The sequence below is a fragment of the Diospyros lotus genome, chromosome 1 (assembly GCF_014633365.1).
Source record: "Diospyros lotus cultivar Yz01 chromosome 1, ASM1463336v1, whole genome shotgun sequence".
NCBI classification, from domain to species: Eukaryota; Viridiplantae; Streptophyta; class Magnoliopsida; order Ericales; family Ebenaceae; genus Diospyros; species Diospyros lotus.
This window is the reverse complement of record NC_068338.1, coordinates 47,531,033-47,548,649: the sequence shown is the minus strand read 5'-3', so window position 1 is coordinate 47,548,649 and position 17,617 is coordinate 47,531,033. Positions and strand designations below refer to the sequence as shown.

General features: G+C 35.7%; 1 protein-coding gene across 1 annotated transcript; it reads left to right on the top strand.

Annotated features, from left to right (window-relative positions):
- Window positions 1–882: 882 nt before the first annotated feature.
- Window positions 883–13,725, top strand: LOC127804767 (uncharacterized). The gene is made up of 6 exons (XM_052341794.1): window positions 883–1,088; window positions 10,159–10,299; window positions 12,435–12,543; window positions 12,652–12,713; window positions 13,067–13,170; window positions 13,311–13,725. Exons 1-6 carry the CDS (start codon window positions 996–998, stop codon window positions 13,399–13,401), a joined length of 600 nt encoding a protein of 199 aa, XP_052197754.1. The 5' UTR covers window positions 883–995; the 3' UTR covers window positions 13,402–13,725.
- Window positions 13,726–17,617: the final 3,892 nt, after the last annotated feature.

Here is a 17,617-nt window from a genome sequence, read left to right as displayed (position 1 = left end):
AATGTTCTAAGCAAGCCAGTCTATTAAAATTTAGGTGATTTGCAGATTTTAGGATCTGGTTCACCATTTCGTTTAATGTAATTTTGACTGAGATCTTGGATATCTTGGTTTCCACGACTTGTCTTTGTTTTTTTTTTTCCTCTTTAATCGCAGTTCACTGTGATTATTTCTTGGATATATTTATTCGCTTAATTTTGTTTTACGGTGTTGCTGATCAGTTTATTAGTTTGTCGGTATTGTGCGTTTATAGTCTGATGTCGTCTATGCCATGTATGGATCTATAGAATTTTGTTAGGTGTTTTTTTGAATAGAATGCTACTGGTTTAGCTGTGATGTTGTTAAGATCTCTCTGAATTGTAGTAATGATACTGCCACATTATTGCTTCTATCTGTTACTTTATGAAGATTCAGTTGGCAATAGACTGAATTCTGCTGCATGCGTGAAGAAATTCATACTTTTTAGCTATTGCAAATTGGGCTCCACCTTGAAAGAAGAGAAATTTTTTTATATACCCACCATCATTCATTAGTAGCTTTAGTTCATCAACTAGTGACTTTAGTTCTAAACATGTCAACTGGTTTTTGTTTTTGACTTCTCAATGGAAAGAGATCTGTGCACATGATTTGTGTGTTATGCTTTTCTATAAGGTGTTTGATGACATTGCATTTAGGATTGGTTGTCTGTGGTGAATTGATGATCTTAGGGGGTGTGTTGTGACAGACTGAACCTTGCAAAGATTTGTGCTGCTCAAGCCATGATCATTGACCCTGCTTAGAAGAAAGTTGGAAATCTTTAAATTTCAATTGGCCTCTTATTTTAGATGTTAGCATCCATGTGTTCTTTTTGTGATAATTTTTTATTCCTTCCGTTGTTTGTTTCAGAACATTGAAATGATATGCATATCATGAGGAACACCATTCAGACAACGTGAAGTCTATTTTTTCTTCTTTCTTGAAGGTTACAAAGAAGAGATCACAGAGAGGATAAAGCAGAGATGTTTTCATTGTTTTATGGACTGTGGAAGTATCTATCTAGTAAGACAGAGTATCATGTTCTTATTCTTGGAATCAACAAGGCTGGGAAAACAGTAATCTTTACTACTCTTCTTTAGACTGGTTTTGTCTTCTCTTGTTAGTTTAACAAATCTTATCCTCATTGACTTTGAGTACACTGATCCAAATATATTTACCATATTTAATCTCTGTCTATGTTGATCTACCACCTTTTTCTAGTATTAGGAATGTATTTTGTTACTCATGCCTTTGGAATGGAGAAATAATTTTTTTTCTAGTAATCCATTGAGGCAGCTTAGACTTTAACCAACGGAAGAGATATCCCATACATTTTTTTATTCCTCATCTAGTACTCCCATATGCAAAAGATTCAGAACTCGTACAGATACTTGAGAAATTTTGACAGGAAAGGATTGGGTAGAAAAGCTTTCCAGATGAACTCTAGTCACCTGTAACTTGCCAATTTTTGCAGAATATTGTACCCTGACCTACTAAATGTTTGAGAACATATTAACCTTCGAATTATCCTAGGCTAGTCAGTGGAAAACTCACATTGCGATTCTTCCTGTGCTTAATTTCCTTGATGTCTTAAATGGTACTAATGATTCTTTTGGTGACAGCTGTTCTTCTAGTAGGAAACAGCTTATTTCTGACTTGACACTGTCACTGCATGACATTTAGTGTATCAATAAAAAAGACCTTGTGGTGCCGGTAAGGCCCATTATCAAGCTGGAAAAAGGAAAAGACTTGGGATTTATTTTGTGAGCCAAAGGTTTGATCCAGTTGAGCAGAGATAAGGGCGCATGATCCAACATTGGCCAAAGATAAAATAATTGAAGAATAAATACTAAACTTATCATTGATATTCTAATATATTAAATTATTTATTATTAATCAATTTTATTTTTAATATTTTTTTATTTTATATTATAATATTTCTTATTATTAATAAATTTTAAATTCAGTTTTTAGTATGCATATGGATATTAATATAAGTATAATAAGTATTGATTTTAGTTGGGCTAGAAGCTCTTGTTTTCTATTTGAAAAACGGGGGTGAAATTCCTTCAATTTTAGTGAAGAGAACAGCAAAGGCATCCTAAAGATGTTTTCTAACGGTTGTATAAATTTGAAAAGTTGGAAATTAGAGTTTCCTTTTTTTTTATTTATTTAGAATTTTCTTCTTTGAACACATTTTTCAGCTTTTTGTTTGCTGTGGAAAAATTTCCTAGAAAGCAAGATCTGTTTTCCACAATTGAACAACCACTAGAAATCCCACACCATTTCTATCACTTGGTTTGCATTAGTATGCAGTAATTTTACCCCAAAACTAGGAAAAATATTAGTTCTTTAAAGAAGTCTACATGGCTGCCTATAAGGGGACGACAAAGGTATTATTGATCTCAAGAGCGAGAAAGAATCACCTATAGAGGCATATACACTCATTAACATACTTTTGAGTGTTGGAAAATTCCAGATTTGGTCTTCTTTGGTGTTCAATAATTCATCAAGAATTAGAGCTGTTTTATTCTAACAATCTCTCTAAAAGTGATAGACTCACTCTTGTCAAGAGCACATTATTTGGCATACCTTCATATATGCTGTCTCTCTTCTGTTTCCCAACTCCATTGCTTCATGACGTGAAAATATTTAGAGAAATTATTTGTTGGGTGGTCTTAGTTATGAATTCAAATCTCAGCTTGTGAACTGGAGGACAGTTCTCTTCCTTTAGAAGAAGGCAAGCCAGATATTAAAAACTTGGGGCTAACAAATAAAGTCCTTTTAGCAAAATAGTGTTAGAGTAATATCACAGCGTTCCCTCTAGACTCTCTCAACCCAATAACCCACAAAAATCACTCAAACCTCCAAGAACACAAATGAGAAAAGAGAATGAACAAGAATAAGGAAAAACAGTAAAGAACACAAATGATTTATCCTGGTTCAGTCCCAAATTATGGGACCTACGTCTAGACTACTGTAGCCTCTCTCAATCCACTATCTTGAACACAATCTTTAGAATGATTACAGAGATAAATCCGAATCCTCACTCAGCCCATATACCTAAAAGCTAACCGAATTCCCTGAGATTACAAAAGCTTATCCCCAGCCTTACTCTCAAACATTCAATCAATCCCAACCCACAAGATAGAAACAAAAACCTTATAAGAAATGAAGTTGCTTTCTGCCTACCCCCATGATCCCTATTTATAAACCATAGGGATGTGAGTTTCAACTGCGTTTCAACTGCGAAAATAACAAACAACTAAATCGGTCAACCTTCCTTCTAGAAACATGCCTTCTAGAATAATACTCATTCTAACCCTAAAGCAGAAAAAACATACAAATGTTGTAGTACGAAATAGTTGTTTACAAATAAAGCCCTAATCTAGTACAAATGACATAACAAATTCTCCACCGATTTGAACTTGATTAGGCTTCTTCTCGGCCCTGCACCATCATCCACTGCCCTGCATCTTCAAATTCCTCCTAGATCAATCTGCAGAATCTTCATGCAGTGTTTCAACTTTGTTGTAGGCACAAATTTTGTGAACATGTCTATTGCATTGTCTTCCTCTGCAACCTTGGTTAGAATTACAAATTTATCTTCAATAATTTGCCTTATAAAGTGGTGTCTTACATCTATATGCTTAGTCCTTTTATGGTGTGCTTGGTTTTTAGACAAGTGAATTGCACTTTGACTATCACACATCAAAGTGGCCTTGACTTCTACCCCTAGGAGCTCACTCACTAGACCCTTAAGCCACATAGCTTCCTTAATCACCTCTGAAATTGCTATGTATTCAACCTCGGTAGTTGACAATGCTACTATATGTTGGAGACTAGACTTCCAACTAATTGTTGAGTTCCACAACCTACAAACATAACCGATTGTGGTTCTTCTTTTATCTGTATCGGCAGCATAGTCAGCATCTGAGAATCCTAGGATACTAGCTTGTTCTCCTACTCTTGCTCCACCATAGGACAATGCATTATTTATAGATCCTTTAATATATCTAAACATTCACTTGACTGCCATCCAATGGGGCTTTCCTAGATTGGCCATAAACCGACTTATGACACTCATCCATGTGCCAATTTGGGTCGAGTGCAAACCATGCCATACATGATGTTGCCCACTACACTCGAATAAGGGATGTGCTCCATCTCCTTCTTCTCTTCCTCATTTTTAGGGGATTGATCTAAGGATAGTTTAAAATGACCAGTAAATGGCAGACTAACTGCCTTTGCATAAGACATTTCAAATCTAGATAATAACTTGGCTAAGTAGGATTTTTGTGAGAGATGTATCTTCTTATGATGCTTATCTCTTGTGATTTCCATCCTTAGAATTTTCCTAGCTTCCCCTGGCTCCTTCATTTCGAATTTAGCCCTCAGCCTTTTCTTGAGAAGCTGGATTTCTTGTGTGGACTAACTTGCTATAAGCATGTCATCCACATAGAGCAAAAAGTATATAGAAATGCTACGAGAGATATGTTTAAAATAGATACAACAATCATAGGAGCTTCTAAAGTACCCTTGGCTTACCATGACCGAATCAAACTTTCAGTACCATTGCCTTGGGGATTGTTTAAGCCCATAAAGGGACTTTCTAAGAAGGCATACCTTCTCCACCTCTCCCTTAGCTTCAAAACCCTTTGGTTGTTCCATTTGAATCCTCTCCTCTAGGTCCCCATGAAGAAATGCGGTTATAACATCCATCTGTTCAAGATTTAGATCTAATTGAGCAGTGATAGCTAATAGAATCCTTATAGAGGTGTGTCTCACAATCGAGGAGAACACCTCATTGAAATTAATGCCCCATACTTGAGTAAAGCCTCTAGCAACCAGTCTCGCCTTAAACCTAGGCTTAGTATTTTCTCCTGCTCTCTCTTTAATTTTGTACAACCATTTGCAGCCTACCACTCACTGCCCTTTTGGTCTTTCGACCAACTCCCAGGTATTGTTCTTCTTAAGGGATGCAATCTCTGACCTTATGGCTGCCAGCCACTTGTTAGCATCCTTTGAGGCCATTGCCTCTTCATAGGTAAGGGGTTCCTCCCCTATAACTTTTGTTGCACTAGTAAAGGCATATGCCACTAGGTCTGAGTAACCATACATTTGATGTGGCCTACGGGCTCTAGGTTGCCAATCTCTTGCCACACTATACCTATCAAGATTTGGATGATCCCCTAGACTGGAATCTACATCACTGTCATCATCTTCCCCTTCAAATTGGGAGGATTCATGGTCCTGGTCCTGGTCATCTACTTGCTCAGCTTCAGGTGAATCATGCTCAGTTTCAGGAGCATCTTGAGGTAAATTAGGGCTAATTCCAGTGATCTTCACTTGAACAGCCTCTTTATTTTCTTCCTGATCAGTCTATGATTCATTATTTCCTACTTTTATGGTAGACTCCTCATCAAATGTCACATCTCTAGTGATTATGGTTCTTGGTCCTTTTGGTTTTAAGTTCCATAATTTGTAGCATTTAACACCATATGGGTAACCAATAAACGGGCATTTCTTAGCCCTAGGCTCTAATTTGCCTTGCTTCACATGAGCATAGGCTAGACATCCAAACAATCTAAGATGGTCTAGGCTTGGTTTATGTTTTGTCCATCTTTCGTAAGGGGTTTGAAGATTTATAGCTTTGGAGGGTGTCCTATTAAGAACATGGGCTGCAATTGCAACTGCAACAGCCTCCCCCCAAAAATGCTTAGGTAATTTCGCATGAAAGAGCATGCATCTTACCCTTTCCAAGAGGGTTTTATTCATCCTCTCAGCCACCCCATTTTTCTTGGGGTTTTCGGGAGCTGTAAGGTTCCTAATGATCCCACCATCCTTACACATTTGATTAAACTATCTATTACAAAACTCCAACCCGTTATCTATTCTTAAAGCCTTAATTGATCTGCCCTTTTGATTTTCTACCATATTTTTCCATGTCCTAAAGGTTTCAAAAGTATTATCTTTAGATTTTAGGACATATACCCACAACATTCTTGAAAAATCATCTATAATTGATAGGAAATAACGAGAGCCCCCATGAGTTAATGACTGAGCTGGACCCCACAAGTCTGAATGTATATAATCTAGGGGTGCTTTTGATAAGTGAATTGTTGTTTTATTGAATTTAACCATAGTTGCCTTCCAAAAAATGCAAGATTCACACTCGCTTAATTCTAAGGACTTACCTAAATCTAAAATACCCTAATTTGCAAGTTCCTTGAGCCTTTGCTCATTGATGTGTGACATTCTTAAATGCCAGAGACTTGCCTTGGACTTAGGGTTAAGACTAGCTGCTGCAGCTTCACCACATAATGTGGTAGCCTGTAGGAGATAGATGCCGTTCTTTAAAATAGCTCTCATGCATATTAGAGATCCTTTTGATATCTAGATAACTCCACGCTCACCCTTAAACTTAAGTCCATTCTTGTCTTGTTCATCGAGAGAAATAAGTTTTTCCTTTAATTCATGTACATATCTTACTGATGTCAGAGTTCTGAGGAAGCCATCGTGAAGCTTTAACCTAACATCTCCTACCCCTTGAACTTTGCATTCATGGTCATTGCCAAGCAAGACCTTTCCTCCATTGATTTCCTTAAAATTTTGTAACCAATGTTTCTTTGGGGTCATGTGAAAGGAGCAGCCAAAGTCTAGGACCCACTCTTGGCTTTTTGCACTTTCACTAACAATTAAAGCCTCAGAACTATCATAACCTGAATCATAGAAATTTACACCTCCTCCTGAATTATCCGTCTCGACTAAGTCCTTCTTTCTCTTTGGACATTGTCTCTTAATGTGACCTTCTTGTTGATAGTAATAGCATTTAATAGTACCCTTTCCTATCCTAGATTTTGACCTGGATTTACCCCTGAAACAAGTCTTTGGAAAATTCAAGAATGGTTGCTTAATTAATTCCGAGAGGTTTAGAGAATATATACAAGGTCTGGCCTAATATTTTTCCTATAATGTAGGAAATGATTTGAGCCATCTACTCCTAAAATCTAGGAAACATTATCTTCTAAAAAATAAGAGATAAAAACAGGTACAAAAGATAACATTTACAGATTATTTACAACAATTATTTACTATTAAAAATATCCTAGAATAATTTTTAATAACTACCGAGTCTTGTAAAGCTTCTCCACTCCTTTTCAATCTAGACTTCTTATTCTTCTTTTTTTGAATTCTTGTCCAACAACCCTTATTCCTCTGGTCTCTTTTAGAGTTTCTTGACCTAACTGTTAAAGCATCCCCAGGAGTAGATTTGTCATTCATTTAAACCTCAGCTTTGGAATTTAATGCACCTATGACATCTTCTAACGAAAGCTTGTTTTTGCCATATTGTAGTATATCTACGAAATTCTCATAGGACTTAGGCAGTGAATATAGAAATATTAAAGCTCTGTCCTCATCTTCATATTTCACTCTTATATTTTCTAACTCTAGGCACAATTTATTAAATTCGTCTATGTGTTCATGCAATTTCTGGTGTTCTTGCATTTTAAATTTAAAGAACCTAGCCTTTAGGAATAGAAACTGGAAAGGGTCTTCTTGAGGTATAGGTCTTCAAGCTTTTTCCATATTTCTACCGCTGACTTCAACTTTGAGACTTCTCTAAGCACTTTGTCTCCTAGGCTTAGAATTAGCTTGTTGTAGGCTTTCTTATTGACTTCCTTCGGAGTCTCTTTCTACTCTTCAATCATCGCCTGTACTGTTTTCCCAGTTGTTGTGTCAACTGTCTTATCCTTTTGTTCCAAAGCTCTCTCTAATTCTTGACTACAAAGAAGAGGTTCCATCTTAATCCTCCACAAGCCGAAATCGTTTGTCCCATCGAATTTGTTGATTTCGTATCTTGAGGCAGTTGGTGCCATATTGTTTCTGGAGTTGATTTCGTGATCTTGAGTTTCTTGAAATTCTTGATTACCTTAGAGGCCTTCTCGGCTCTAATACCATGTTGTTAGAGTAATATCAGAGCGTTCTCTCTAGACTCTCTCAACCCAATAACCCACAAAAATCACTCAAACCTCCAAGACCCCAAATGAGAAAAGAGAATGAACGAGAATAAGGAAAAACAGTAAAGAACACAGATGATTTATCCTGGTTCAGTCCCAAATTATGGGAACTACGTCCAGACTGCTGCAACCTCTCTCAATCCACTATCTTGAACACAATCTTTAGGATGATTACAGAGATAAACCCGAATCCTCACTCAGCTCATATATCTTGAAAGCTAATCGGATTCCCTGAGATTATAAAAGCTTATCCCCAGCCTTACTCTTAGACACTCAATCAATCCCAACCCACAAGATAGAAACGGAAACCTTCTAAGAAATGAAGCTGCTTTTTGCCTACCCCCACAATCCCTATTTATAGACCATAGGGACGTGAGTTACAACTGCGTAACTGCCTGATCGGAAATAACAAACAACTAACTCAATCAGTTGCCCTTCTAGAAACATGCCTTCTAGAAGAATACTCATTCTAACCCTAAAGCAGAAAAAAAACATACAAATGTTGTAGTAAAAAATAGCCGTTTACAAATAAAGCCCTAATCTAGTACAAATGACATAACAAATAGCTTTGGAGAAGGTTATCCTAGGAAGTCTAGCTATGATTGGGGTGTTCAGTTGATGGTGACAATTTCCTTAGCTCATGGGATGGGGGTGTGGAGAGATATTGTGAGTGTGGGTTAATTTTTCTAAGTTCATTAGAATTAAGTAAACAGTTTTAGAACTTGATTTTGGTTATATATGTGGTATGCTGGCAATAGAAATGTTGACTTGAGGATCTGTTTTCATCTTTCCACCTCTGATGGTGTCTGATCCCCTCCTTCTAGGAGGAACTTTTGGGGTGGGAATAAGATTATCTGGTACCGCTTTTCAGGGATCTTTTCAAGTGTTCTTTGATTGGACCTCTAGAGGACAATTGGATTTGTCATCCTTCTCTATAAGTTCTTCTTATGATGTTCTTCATGTCTAGTGAAAGCTTTTCCCCAGAAGGCAATTTGGAGATCAGGAGCACTGTCTATGGTGGCACACTCCATTACTCAGTTGTTAGAGATGTTTGTTTGTTTTAGGTCTTGGGAATTCAGTGGGTGGTGCCTAGATCTGTGTTCAATTTTTGGGAAAAAGGGTATCCAGCATTGATTTGTAAAAGGAAGTTGGGTCTCTTGTTCCTTTTGCAGGTATGTGGTATTTGTGGAGTGAGAGGACTAATAGAGTCTTTGAGGGGTAAACCATTCCATTCATCTCACTAAGGGTTTTTTTCCTCCTCTCTTTATTTTTGTAGTCCCATAGCTTAGATCATGTTCTTTTCTCTTCTTTTGCTCATTTCCTGGATGAGGTTTTGTAGCTTTGGCTTTGTTTTGTTTTCTCTTGGTGTATACACGTCATCCCTTTTGCCTTGCTTTTGAACTTGTGATACATCATGAAAATTTTAAAGCCACTTCCTATGATTTTCTGAAACCAACAATATACACATATTATTGTATTCTAATAACAAAAAAAAAAAAATTTAAATTCACTTCTCATACTGTTTGTATGCTATAAAAGATATTGTATTACACAAACCACACTTCTTATTTACAATTAACTTAACTGGACTAGAATTCCTGTCTCTTTGATGGAGGATGGATTAACCCTAATCCACTTGGCAACATTGATATAGTGACATGTCTTGTGAACTTAGTTTGTGTGATTCTGTATTGAGAGAGGCAGAAAATACTAAACTCTTCTTATATAAACAGTTTCTGATTTATTATCAATGTGTTATTTAATATGTAAAGATCTGGCATTGCCATAATGCTGTTCCATTTCTGAGTTCCTCTTTATGTAATATTTATTCTATGCTGAATAAAAATCAAACTGCATGAGTCTTGGATCAGTAATGAAGGACAACTGAAAGCAAATGATAATAATATACTTTTGTTTCTTTGCTGAAAATTATTGATATGTTTTTCTCAGCTTAGATAACATTTTATGTTCCCCTTATTTCCTGTTGCTGTGTTCTCTCAGCTTAGATAAACATGAATAAACGTGCATGCGCATATTGGCACAGCACATCTGTATGCAACCAACTATCATGTGATTGAAGACATCTTCTGCTAGATTTATTTACACTTGTTATGTGTCTTTCTAGTCTTTACTGGAGAAGTTGAAATCGCAATACTCAAATTTGGAAGGCCTGCCTCCTGATAGAATTGTGCCAACTGTGGGCCTAAACATTGGGCGTCTTGAAGTCTCAAATACAAAACTGGTGTTCTGGGACCTGGGAGGTCAGGTATGTAACATCCATCTAAAGTTCATAATTTAAATACTATTTTGTTCTTGACAGTGTGTATACCATGGGAATGTTGTTTTCTGTCTTTACAACAGTTCTAGGAGCCATTTTATTAGCTGTTTTACGCTCTCCTTTAGTAACATGTCATGAAAAATTGTGGTTTTATGATGTTGAAATATATTGAAATGCCATACCAATGGGGAAAAAATGGAAAATGAAAGGGAAAAAGGCCAGTTTAGTATCTAAAGTATACACCAAAGCTCAGTTTGATACCTGTGTTTTTTTGGTTTTGGGGGGGGGGGGGGGGGGGGGGGGGGGTGGCAATTTAGTACTTGAACAACAAAAATCAACTTGATGGTTTTTGCTAATGTGGCTAATGGGATTCAGATCTCTATTAGCCACACCAAATGTTCATTAGGGGACATCCAGTAATCCAACTGAGCTGACAACAGATTGGAGCAAAGAGAGAAAGCAAAACAGGGAGATCAAAAGGGGAAGAAGAATTTGGGACAGGGGGTCTTGACCAACAGAGATTGAGGGAGGAGAGAGATCGGATAAGGTCGAAGCAGCAGTCTTTCAGTGGTGACAGTGAAGAAGAAGGCTGCAGTAGCAGTAGCTTGTGGTGCTCAATGGCCCACGGCTACTGGTTCTTCTTTGTGGTGGTGCTCAGTGCTCACAACTACAGGTCCTTCTTTTTCATCATCTTCTTCTTCTTCCTACAGCAGCTCTCTCTCTCTCTCTCTTTCTCTTATCACTTGGGTTTTGAAATCACCAGAACCCATTGCTGGCGATGGGTGAGAGTGGAAGGAGATGATGATGACGAACCAACATCATGAAGGGTTTTGGCTGGCTGGATGCTGGCTAACTGTGTCACCAGCACCATTGGGTTCAAACGGAAGCCTGTTAATGGACGTTTGGTGTAGCTAATGAAGAGTTGGTTCCCGTTAGCCGCGTCAGCAAAAACCATCAAGTTGAACCCATTTTTGTTGTTCAGTTATTAAATTGGTCCAAAAAAAACAACATAGGTACAAACTGGGCTTTGGCATATAATTTAGGTACTAAACATGCCTTTTGGCCAAAAAGAAAAAAATGAAAAGAGAATAACAGGAATGACCATTATAAACTAATTTATTGGTAAAAATGAACTAACTTTCCTGGTGAGGGTTACCTTCTGCAGATTGTTCTGGTATATATATTAATTGCTACTCTGATTGTGAAATGATTTTACAACTATGTGTTAATTCCAGTTCTAAGTTCATTTAACATCAGGAAGCGACCAATTCATTTTAGTTGTCTTAAAATTTGCTGCATGCATTAAATCTGAAGTTCATATTTTCTAGGTAAAACCTATCTTGGACATTTGGCACATGTAGTGGTGGATCCTTATAGGGGCAGATGTGTGTGTGTGTGGGGGGGGGGGGGGGGGGTGCCGGGGGATCTTCAAAAAAATTTCAGAAATACTGCAAGTTAAATAGATTTGTCAATCATTGTGCTCCCCTAAAATAAAGAGGTAGTTCCTGGTTTGTTTTTACCTTATGTATTGTATTTTGGTTGAGCCTATGTTAAGATGTATGAACATGATAATGTTAATCTTATATCTAACAGTTTAATCTTTTAAATAAATGATGATTAATAATTTAACACGGTATCAAAGTAGGCAAAGTTTTAGAATTCAAACCTAATCACCAACCCAATATTTAAATCGTCACACTTACTTGGACTAGTTATGCTGTGAAGTCTAGTCACATGTGATAAGGTCATGTTGAGAGTAAAATAATAATATAAAATATAAAATTTAACCCTCTACTTAATAACTTAAGTTTTTAGATGAGATGGTAGTTGACAATTTAATAGTATTTTTAAAATCCCCCCCTCCAAGAACAATAAATGTCACTCTCTTAACTCTATCCACGTGGTCCATTGTTTCTAGCTTATTTGTTGTTTTTAAGACCTATTTACCCACAAATGTTAAAACAAGAAGATGATATTTTAGTTGTACTTGAGCTTTCTAAGCATCTGGGTCAGGACACTCATGTCAAATACAAGTGGGTCATCCCTCATGTTTTATATCTTTTGAATGAGTCTTCTAATTTATATGTTTTTTGGGTAACTGATGGAATATTTTATTCTGTCAGCCTGGTCTTCGATCAATCTGGGAGAAATATTATGAAGAGGCACACGCTGTTATGTATGTAGTTGATGCTGCTTGCCCATCACGTTTTGAAGATTCAAAATCTGCACTTGGTATGTGAAAAGAATCTGCAACAGTTAATCTTGCGGAAGTACTGTTTTCATGCCTTGGATGTAAATTGTGAATTACTGCTGCCCTACTAATTTCATTTTTGTTCTCAGAAAAAGTTCTTCGGCATGAGGATATGCAAGGAGCTCCACTTCTGATATTAGCAAACAAGCAGGTGATCAACCTGTTACTTCTTTAGCACCTCTTCTATAGCAGTTATAACACACAGATGTAAATCAAGATTGTTAGGAGCGGAATCCTCGTGTAATTTCTGACAAGTTGTCTTTTTCAGCCAGCAGAGAAGACCTAGATCTGAAGAAAATACTTTAAAAATTGTATCCAAATTCCAGTATTTTGAACCGCAGGAGAAATGTTATAGGGTTTCTTCTGAGAGAACATTAGAAATTTCATATTAACAATTTTCTGTTTCATTTGGAAATATTTCATTTGTCAGACCGCTATCCCTATCCGCCTCATTTCTCTCTGGTTTTTAGCAGTTGACTTACTGATATGTCATTCTGATGCTAGGACCTTGCCAATGCTGTATCAGCTGAAGAACTTGCTCGATATCTAGACCTAAAGAAATTGGATGAAAGGGCTTACACATTTGAAGCTGTTTCATCATATGATGGGTGAGAAATATATTTTCTGAGTTTCAAACCCCTGCAAATAAATTGATGATTTGCTCAATCAACACTGTACGAGGAAGAGAATTTGGGATCAAAAGTAAAAGCTAAAAATTGAAAGCCGTGATTTGAAATTTTCATTGCAGGTCGGGAATTAAAGAAAGTGTGGAGTGGCTTGTAGAGGTAATGGAGAGAAGTAAGAGAACAGAAATGTTGAGGGGGTCCGTGCTGGCTTAACAAACCTGGGATCTGCTTAGAAGAAAATTATACATGGATCTACAATTTTATTGTTTTCACCCTTGTGTAACTCTTGTAATCATGGTTCAATTTCCATCCCACATTATTGGAATTTACTGATTTGATTACACCTTAAAAGCCTCATAGTTTTTATTGTTTGAAGCTCTCTTCAGGGTTGTTACATGAAGTGTAGTAGGAATAGTTCTTTTTTTTTTTTCAGTAGACATGCAGTTGAGTTAATTAAGAGAAGTTCTTTGGTTTCTGTGAATAATTAACATTGTGCATAAATTGATGTCCAATTGAAAGTCTTCTTGAAATTAAGAACATGGTTTGGGCAAGAGCATGTCCTTGTACCAAACCGTCAAGTATGACACGGGCGGGTTGGATTCATTTGCAATAGAGGTACGCGCACGCTCACGCACACACAAGCATGCCAAAAGGATATAATTCATTACACAGCCTGTCGTATAGGAAGGATCAAGATGCAAATGGAATTTATGTTGCACAGAAACAGAAATAGGAAACGTTTCCGATAGAAAATGAAAACGTTGAAACAAATATTCTTCTAAAAAAATAGTCATAAATAAGGTCCAAAACGGGAATAGAAAACATTTCAAAAATGTTTTGAAAATGAAGAAACGACTCTTATAAAGTATTTTCATGTAACATAGGTGCAGACAGGATTCTTTCTGGAATAAGGCCAGCTTTCAGTTTCCTCTAAAAGCATAGGGTTAAGTAATATTTTGCCAAAAAAAATCCAGTTTGTTTGCCACAAGTAAATTGTGATATTACCAGGATGATTCGGATTGATCAAGAGTCGCTATTCAGGTCATTATCTGTTAAATTATCTTCAGAATTGCCCGGTCACAGGTAATACTCAAGAAAGCGAGGAACCAGATATTTCAGGTTTCATACCCTACAAGATGTCTAAGAAACATAAACTAATTGAGTTCATCTAATATATTCAAGTCCCTTTTAGAACACAAAATGCAGAATTTATGAGACCAGAGGACCAATCGTATAGAGATTGATGTTGGTATCTGAACACGATCCAGATATCTTCAACTAGCTTGTCTCTGATTCCTTAAGTCCAAATAGTTCACAAGGATTTCATGCTGATCAGTTTGGCACAAAGGGAATTTAGCGCTCCAACTCTTTCTTTATAACTAATTCTGGCCCTTTATAGAAAACCAAATATTCATGTTCACGTGTCTAGTTCCATCTAGAAGGAAAACTTGCTCTGAAAAATAGTAAAATCAGCAGCAAATGTGTTGAGAAAAAAGTCAATTTACAAAAGGAAGTTTCTAATCAGCTCTTTGATATGAATGTTGTTGTCAGTAATCACAATCTCCACCAATAAGGGCACACCAATGACAACATACGGCATCTAAATAGGGTTAGACTTTTGAAAATTCAGACTTATATTCCATATGTAACTTCCAATAATCCAAATAGCCTATTTGAACTACCGTGATAGTATACAAATAGAAAATCTAGATATGAAATTAACCTTATTAATTATCATTAGTGGAGAAGAAAATTTAAATCTAGTTCATAATTATAAAAATGTCACTTTCCCATTATTCTATTAATATTTTTTATTCAAGAGTTCTATCTAAATAATATTTTCTTATAAGCTATTAAGAAAAGTAGACTTATCCTGGGCATAATTTCCATAATATTGACTATATGAATTCTAATTGTCCGGCCATTTCTACCGTTATTCTTCTTCAATAATGCTAAGACTACAAACTACCAAGTTTCATCGTCCACAAACATGAGAATCATGGGCTAATCAACTGATAAAGAAAAAAATTGTTGGTAAAGTAAAAGGAGGTGGCCCTCAGGGCGTAGATCAACTGATAAAGAAAAAATGCGTTGAGCTGTTATTTTTTGGGTCCTCAAGTTCCGTGTTCGAGTTCTGACCAGAAAATAATTCAGCAGGCAATGAGCGATTTTGAAAAATGAAAAATGCTTGACGCCCTCATATTTATGGTTGTGCTAGGGGTTGAAATCTGCCTGCTGGATTCCCTGATTTATCTCTGTTACTGAAATCGTGGGGCCGAACAATGGAAGTGCTCGTAATGATGCGTTAAAAAAAAATAAAAATAAAAAAAAAAGTGTTTTAAGTAGCTGAGTCAAGCAGTTGAAAACAAAGCTTAGTTCCTAATCAGCTATCTATTTCCATGAATTGAACCACAAAACTCACGGTTTCAGGTTCAAAACAACCACCAACAATCAAATTTTCTGTACCTGAAAACATTTCCTAATGTTGACCAATTACAACACAATGTTATGCAATCAATCATTTGAGAGAAACCAAATTGAATCTTACTAGAAATTAGCGCCTTGGGCCTGGTCTTGAACAAAATACGGTGTTGAATGATGCCAACCACTTCCAATGCCACGTTCGTTGACGACTCACCGTCATTGCTCTCTACGCTGGATTGCCTTGTTTTCTTCAAAATCACCATTGGTTTCTTCGAAGTCACTTTGGATTCCGTCAATTTGTGATACCCATCGGTGAAAGTGTACGTCTCATGAGGAACAAAAGCACAAGAAAAGTAGAAACGTTGATCTCAGAATGAATCGGACAAATTGAGATCGGAGTTTGGAAGAAGAATACCTAAGAGGGAGGGCGGCAAAGTTGGCCGATTTCGAGGTTTTGGAGGCAATCTTTGAAGGCCGATTGGGGTTCGATGACACCTTGCAATTCCACGATTGCCCATTCGGGGCAGTTGTTTTCGGCGCAATTGCATTTCACTCGAATTTGCATCTTTCTCTCTTATTGTTGAATCAATGATGATTAATCTATTATTTTTCTCTACAAATATGAAGAGCAATCGAATAAGAGGGTTTCGTTAGGCAAAGATGTACGAATTTGGCGGGAAAAAGACACAATAGCGCCTTCTGGCCTATCAAAAGTTGCGAGTCACGTGACGGGTTTAGTTTTTTTCATTTTTTTTTCATAATTTAAATTTTTTTATGAAAAATAAAGAATAAATATTTTATATTCCCAATTCTCAACGAAAGAAAAAAAAAAACATTTTACATTTGTGTAAAATATATATAATTTATGAAATTGATTATTTTCAATTCTAGTACTTATTTTTTATAGTTTGAGTTATAAAATATTTTAATTATTTTTTAAAAATATATATAGAAATAAAAATTATTAAAAGTATTTAAAATATTTTATAATTTAAATTTCAAAAAATAAGTATAATTTAGAGTGAAAATAGTCAATCTCAAATATTATATATATATAATTTATTACTTTCAATTGGAAATTTCTAATGTCTAATGCTGTAAAATTTCTATTGTCATCAAAATCTCTCTTTGGAAGAAACATTTCTATAATTTATTAATTTCAATCAACACTTAAAGTTAGAAATATTATATTTCTCAAATAAACATTAAGCATATAAACACTTTGGTAATCTCTTTTTATTAATTTTAAAGTTAGAACTTAGAAGCACTTTTTTAATCACCAAATAATGCATACAACAATACTAAAAGCGTTTCTTAATAATCTAACCAATTATTAAAATATTTTTTTCTTAAAAAGTGACTTCTTTTATATGTAAACGATTTTCACTTATAATAAAAATTTTACGACATCGCCTAATGAAAAATTAATTCAGAGTAATAAGTCATTGATAGAAGATTTTAGCATGGAAGGGCAACGCTAGGTCCAGGGTGTTGCGGCGTGTGACATGGCATGGCATGGCACATGGGGACGGAGTGAGGGTGAAATTTATTAAAGAAAAAAATAAAAATAATATAATAATATAAATATACTTAAAATTAACATAATTTATTTAATACCTTACAAAGTTCTTTGTGATATTTCATATTTTAATAACATTGTATAATAACTTCATTATCAATATTCAAAAATATCTCTTTCTCAACATAAACAATTAAGCTATCATTTATCTACTGATCTCTCATTCGATTGTGTAATATTAAATCATCTAATTTTTGTTTGTTCAAATGATCTATATGAAAAATTATGATCTAGAGACTGACACGGACCATTTTACATATATGCTCTCCGGACTTGATCTCGAATATTAACATTGTAATCCAAAATTGAATTCATTTGTCCAGGATCAATGTAAAGTTGTGTAACATCAAAATTAACACTATTTGATTTTTCCCTATCAATATCTTTTACAACTGATGGAGATTTTTGTTATCAAATTCAATATAA

What these genes read in the sequence shown, in the direction of transcription:
- LOC127804767 (XM_052341794.1), top strand. Translation starts at nt 996, where the DNA reads ATGTTTTCATTGTTTTATGGACTGTGGAAGTATCTATCTAGTAAGACA. An exon ending in TCAACAAGGCTGGGAAAACA is followed by an intron (nt 1,089 to 10,158) that starts GTAATCTTTACT and finishes GTGTCTTTCTAG; the next exon opens with TCTTTACTGGAGAAGTTGAA. An exon ending in GCTGTTTCATCATATGATGG is followed by an intron (nt 13,171 to 13,310) that starts GTGAGAAATATA and finishes TTTTCATTGCAG; the next exon opens with GTCGGGAATTAAAGAAAGTG.